The sequence below is a fragment of the Triticum aestivum genome, chromosome 7D, assembly GCF_018294505.1.
Source record: "Triticum aestivum cultivar Chinese Spring chromosome 7D, IWGSC CS RefSeq v2.1, whole genome shotgun sequence".
In the NCBI taxonomy this organism is placed as follows: domain Eukaryota; kingdom Viridiplantae; phylum Streptophyta; class Magnoliopsida; order Poales; family Poaceae; genus Triticum; species Triticum aestivum.
This window is the reverse complement of record NC_057814.1, coordinates 580,657,090-580,663,219: the sequence shown is the minus strand read 5'-3', so window position 1 is coordinate 580,663,219 and position 6,130 is coordinate 580,657,090. Positions and strand designations below refer to the sequence as shown.

Below are 6,130 nucleotides of genomic sequence, written 5' to 3'. Positions count from 1 at the left end.
ATCAAGGGTCAGTCAACGGCTAGAAGGAAACATAATGTGTACAGTACTACGTGCGCGCGAGATCAGTGCAGCTGCGCGTCCGTCTCCTGGGGCACGCGCCCCATTGCCCTAGCCATTCACCAGCGCCGCCGCACGTATGCAGCCGCCAATGGCTCCGACGCCCCGATGCCCGGTCCTCCCCGACGAGATCATGGAGGACGAGATCTTCGCGCGGCTGCCGGCCAAGTCGGCGCTCGGGTGCCGCTGCCTCTCCCGTGCCTGGGCCGCCGCGCTCTCCTCGGACGACTTCGCCGACCGCCACCACTCCATCCATGGCGGGCGCCCCAAGATCTTGCGCCTGCAGGATTACCCCTACGACCACGACCAAGAGGCGAAGCTGCACGACGCGGGCCGCGCGCCGCCGACCATCGGCATCCCCATCGCCATCACGACCGGCTGCTTCCCGCGCTTCATCACGGCGTCCTGGGATCCTCCCCCGCCCGCGGAATCATGCCCCACGCACCCCTGCCTCGTCACGGTGCAGTGCCGCGGCCTCCTCCTCCTCGAGCTGATCCCCACGGAGATCCACGTCCTGTGCAACCCGTCCACCGGCCAAAAGAAAGCGCTGCCGGAGGGCCGGACCACGGGCCGCCGGCGCCCCGGAGACGCGGTTCACAGGTACGCCAGCCTAGGGCTCGGCTACGACGCGCGCGTCAGGAGGCACAAGGTCGTGCGCGTCTACTACTACGGCGAACCGGACGGCGGGGGCCGCCCCGCGTCCGTCGGGTGCGAGGTCTACGTGGTGAACGGCGCCGCCGCTGAGTCATGGCGCACGGTTCGTTCCAGGCCTGTGGATTGTTGGTTGGAACCCTACACACCGAGCGCCTTCGCGCAAGGGCACGTGTACTGGTTAGCCCACCGCAAACACGAGTCACCCCGCACGCTTGAGGAGATGATCATCGTTTCATTCTCCGTCTCTGAGGAGACCTTTGCGATTGTGCCGTCGCCACCGTCAGGCATGGACGGTGAGGCTCTGAATAAGCGGTTTTGTCTGGCGGAGCTCGCTGGGAATCTATGCTTCTTTCCTGGGGGATCTCGCGGCCATGAGCATCGGTACGACGTTTGGATACTACGTGGATATGGATCAAGCGCCGTGTGGGATCTACACTGTCGAATCGACGAATGCACGGCATCACCAGAGGTCAATTGGTTCATGAGAGGTCGATACAACAATTTCAACCGCGTCGAGGTCATCCCACTGGCCATTATCGGCAATGGTCGCCACATCCTCCTGACGCAAGACGACTGTCCAGAAGATATATGGGTATATAACCCATCCACCGGGGACATTGAGATGCTACTCGACCTGAAGAGCGGGGACACGGACAATGTGAAGAACGTATTGTTGCAGATTGCAGTGTATGAGGAAAGCGTCGCCTGTCTCGGAAGACAGCCGTGCAGGAACATCATCTTGACCTCCTCACCATCTACGCAGGCCTTGTCGCTGGTGCTACGGTTGTTGCCGAAGCGCACGCTTGGAATGCTTATGCGTGTTTGCCGAAGCTGGCGCACCTTGGTCGCTGCGGACATCTACCATGCTAGACCGGCCCTCGAACTTAGGGGGGTTTAGAAGGATGTATCTCGTAGAAGGGCATTTATTCCAAATGATTACCGACTGCCCCTTGAAAAATGTGGGTTTATTAATTCTCAGTCGACTAATAAGTGAGTATGATCGATCGATCTCATGTTGAGATCACATGCAATGTTTTTTTTTCCTAAGCTCCAAAAACAACATTGTGATTTTTACCTTAGATGATTTCTTATAGCACAGTGTTTTTTTTAGACGTGTATGAACAAATTTGTAGAATTTTTTGACGGTAAACTAAGCGCTAGCCGTTCCTTTTTTTTTCTTTGACGCGTGATTCACATGCTTAAAAAAGTTACAAGTTTAGTGTAACAAAGAAAATGCAGAAATGGAATGTAATTTGCTCTTGAAAGCTATAGTCCTCTCAGCTCTTGAAAATACTGCTGCATATATATATGGGGGCAGTAGGGGAAATTCTGTGTAGCAAAACGGGACTATGTATATAGTGTTGACAAGATGGCCCAATTACTTGTCAGCTGTATGCCCTCTGAACATACGCCGGATCCTTAGCCGTAACTACTGGCCTGCTACTAGTAAGTTTAAACTAGATTAGTTAACACCAGAACAATGTGCGACTACACTCTAGTGAGGATGCAGATTGATCACCGGTAGATTAACAAGCACAAGCAGTCCCCTTTCGAAAAAACGCACCGACCTTAACTGCCACTGCCAGGAAACTGCCGCGGCCACAGCCGGAGCGACGTGGATGCCCCCTCCTCCTCCACCTCCGGGAAGAATCCCCCGAACAGCGTCGCCGGCTGCTGCATCGGCACAATGAGCTCCGCCACCAGCGCCGACGCCTCCACGGCAGCACGTTGCCGCCCCTCCTCGCTCATCTGACAAAGAGTGGAGACGCATTCAGGAAGCCACACTCGTAGCAGCAGGTAAGCAGTCAAGCAGCGAAGCAAATTACTCCTTCATACCATGTGGCGAAGGAAGCTGTTCTGCTCCTCCAGGATGTGCACCTGCATCACACACGCACAGATCATTCACAATTGCTTGTCTGCATCTTAAATCATTCCGGTTCCCCTACGACTACAGCTACATACCCTGTGGTGTATCTCGTCCAACTGCTGCTCCAGCAGTTTGTGTCCTGCACACAACAAAGCCATGTAACCTCTCAAACACTGGCTGTGACTGACAGTGATAAACTGACATGTGAGCCCAAGTGAATATTGTGCAGGGCGTGGTGTGTATGTATGTAACTATGCATACCTTCGTCTCACGGACTTTACCCAGTGCACGCTCTACCTGCTGCTCCAGATCGCCGAGCTCCGTGGTTGCGGCGGATGGCAAGTTGTCCCCGGTCAGCCCCCTCACGCTGGCCTCGAGGCGGTCGCGCTCACGCCTCAACCTTGCGATTTCGCCCAACAGCTGCTGTGTGCAAGAATCACAGAAATAAATCAGAATGCAATCATGCAGTTAACTCCCAGTGTCTGTACAAATGTATGAAGCTAGTACATGGAACAGGACTAGATGTGTTGGTCATTAACCTGACGGCGGTCATCATCATGATTTATCCCCTGGAACTTGCCTTTGGTGATGATCTGGTAGCGTTGCATCAGCTCGCTCCAACTTAACAAACGACAAGTGAGTGAGTCGTCAGCACTATATACCAGTACTATTGTATATAGACAAGTAATCAAATTTATGCATCATGTACAAGTTTCACTTACTGGTGTTGTTTAGGTTATGCTACGATTATGCATGTAGATATGTAATGCCGCGACTACCTTTAAAGGCTGTGTGTGATTGCATAAGAACTAATAAATGGCTAATTATTTGTTACTGATCGACCAGAGGTGTAATTTTGGGCGTTTATACCGACGGGGGTAATCTGAAGATGCCACACGGTTGAAATCAGAGCTAAATTAAAAACGCATACCATCTGACTTACTAACTTGAGCATGGAACACGATGAGAGCATCCCAATACTGCAGCAAAGTACGTTGCCATCTTCTATTTCACATAATCGGTTGCCACTTGCAAGGAACGTCGATTCAGTAATTGGTAAGTTCATCAAAACATAGTGCAGATTTTCGCTTGTGCGGAATGAGTCAGCACACACATTACACAGGAGTATATGAAGTAAACAAGGCTGCAGAGAGGCACCTAGCTAGCCAGGGCATTGTAGAACTGCACTGGAATTAACCGAGATTGAGAGAAGAAGATGGAGGAAGGAACGGTTGGGACCTGGTGTGTGGGCTGCCGGCGCTGTCGAAGATGAGGACGCCGACGTCCGCCTCCCAGAGCGCGGCGACCTCCTGGGCCTCCGTCAGCAGCGCGCCGCTGCGCTCGCCGAAGGTGGCCCGCCGCGAGACGTCGTCGTCGAGCATCCCGCGCCCCATCGCCTCTTCTCCTGGAGGAGCTGCCGAGCGAGGGAGACGCACGCACTGGTCTCTAGTGGCGGTCGCGGTAAGAAGAGGCTGTAATTCTGAAACAAGCGGCAGAGGGCGCAGCAAAGCAGGGGGCGCTATGTGTAGGGAACACCAAGGTGTCTAGGTATGGTAGGTAGCTCCTCTCTCTCTGCTCCGGTCGCCGTGCCTCAAGGCGAAAGTCGTGACCAGACCGTGACCGACACGGCCGCGACAGTCACGGGGCCAGCGCACTTCACGCTATACGTAGCGTCACTGGCCAGCCTCGGCGAGCGATGAGACCGGGCTCGCCGTCGATTGACGCCGGACCCAGCACCAGCAACCCGCCCCCTCGCCTCGCAGCACCGGCCGGAAATCGGCTAGCGCGCGGCCGGCCCCTCGTAGCTTGAACGAATGACTACTCGGGCAACAACGCATGCGGCACAGGCCATGGCTGTGGCTCTGCTTGCTGCCTCGGGTGCGCCGGAAATGGAACCCCGCCTATGTATATCAGGAAGAGGACACACCGGCCGGGAGGACGTGGTAGGTAAGGTAATACGCGGTTTTGCCTCAACCATGCAAGCATCTCTTCTGCTGCATCTATCCACCATGCAGCTACTCTACTCAGCTAGCCAAAGCCACGACGCGTCTCTCTCTCCCCCGTCACATTACTGCCCCACGCATCCTTCCTCTCTTTTTTTCTGCATGCACAGCGAAATCAAACCAAATCATGGCCAATAAAATAACAAAATAGTAAGTACCGAACGCTCAGGTACGAGCATATGACAACTCCGAACGTTTTTGGTAATAATTTTAGTGACGCGAAAATGGCAAGCATGGCAAATTTCTGTCAAAAATAAACGGGAACAAAAGTTGACATCGTTGGGTTGGTTGGTTTTGGCGGTAGAAGCGTTGTTTCCTTCCGAGGCCTATGATATCGATGCCTTTGTTACTTATTATAGATTGCTTCAACACACCGATGCCTTTGTTACTTATTATATATAGATTGCTTCTACATGCTACTTTGGCTACATGCTTCCTAAATGTCTCTGTTGCCATTGCCGAACTTGAGACAAAAAACACCCCCTCTCCTGCGATGCGCCTTGTGAGCGTGTCACGCGATCCCTTGCTCCGCCGCTAGTGCTCTCGCCTCCCTCTCATCCACTTCTTCTGATATTCTCCTCACCACCGCTGGAGGGCTTCCGTTGGGCGAAGCCCATGCAACGCCCGCGGGACCTCATCCTATTTCGCCTAGTCGAGATCGCGACGACACGGGTCGGTAGCTCATGGGGGCCCAGGATCCGAAGGGGGCAAACATAGGGATGTCACCTGCAGGGTATGGGTACGGATGAAGCCACCCCATACCCTTACCTGTCCATCATAAACTTACTTATCACCTGTATCCACACCCTTCATGGGTACAACTTTTTCTCATACCCGTCACCCGACAGGGTATATGGGCACCTGCGGATAAAAAGACCCATGTTTACAACACATCCAATTGAGTAGAAAATAGTTGTAGAAAGCACCATATAATCATAAATTATTAATAGCAACACGTTTTAAACAAAAATGTACAACAACATGTTATAACAAAAACACATTCTCATAAAAAAACTTGCCTATAAACTAACAAATAAAAATGTTAAACAAAAACACATAGCCAGACACTTTAAGTTCACAAAATCACGATAAACTATAGAGATAATTTGACAGCACATTAAAGTTTTTATCTAACGTGATTTGGGGGGAAGAGTTAATACGTTAGGATATTAAAGGAAACCCACTTGTCAACATTGATGGGTACATGGGTACGCGGGCATGCGATCCCATACCCGTACCCTCTCTACCCAATGTGTATAATATTTTTTTCATTTAAGTGCCCATGGGTAATTTTTTGTTCTATACCCTTACCCTAATAGGGTTTTTACCCGCAGGATACGCGGGTAATGGTACGCATTGCCAACCCTAGGCAAACAGATCTGGCGGCTGCTTGGCTTGGAGGTGGACGGGCTATGTAGAGGCCGCACAATTTGATTCCGTCAAACTGCTGGGGGCGCGGGTGTGATGCATGATGATCGTCCGCGCGTGCAACGCTTGGAATGGTGGCGGCGGCCACTGTTGGCGAGGCCACCTCCTTCCCGGCGGCGGG

At 52.6% G+C, this 6,130-nt stretch overlaps 1 protein-coding gene across 1 annotated transcript; it reads right to left on the bottom strand.

Moving 5' to 3' along the window:
- Nucleotides 1-1,995: 1,995 nt before the first annotated feature.
- Nucleotides 1,996-4,497, bottom strand: LOC123163981 (MADS-box transcription factor 29-like). Its single transcript, XM_044581387.1, has 6 exons — nt 3,818-4,497; nt 3,118-3,199; nt 2,839-2,998; nt 2,674-2,714; nt 2,548-2,589; nt 1,996-2,460 (listed from the first exon to the last, which is right to left on the bottom strand). Exons 1-6 carry the CDS (start codon nt 3,970-3,972, stop codon nt 2,281-2,283), a joined length of 660 nt encoding a protein of 219 aa, XP_044437322.1. The 5' UTR covers nt 3,973-4,497; the 3' UTR covers nt 1,996-2,280.
- Between the last annotated feature and the right edge of the window lie 1,633 nt (nt 4,498-6,130).

Bases quoted from the DNA above. Each gene is read 5' to 3' on its own strand.
- LOC123163981 (XM_044581387.1), bottom strand. From the start codon at position 3,972: ATGGGGCGCGGGATGCTCGACGACGACGTCTCGCGGCGGGCCACCTTC. The intron at 2,715-2,838 runs TATGCATAGTTA...TGTGTGCAGGAC, and splicing joins TAAAGTCCGTGAGACGAAGG to ACAAACTGCTGGAGCAGCAG. The intron at 2,461-2,547 runs GTATGAAGGAGT...ACTCTTTGTCAG, and splicing joins ACAGCTTCCTTCGCCACATG to ATGAGCGAGGAGGGGCGGCA.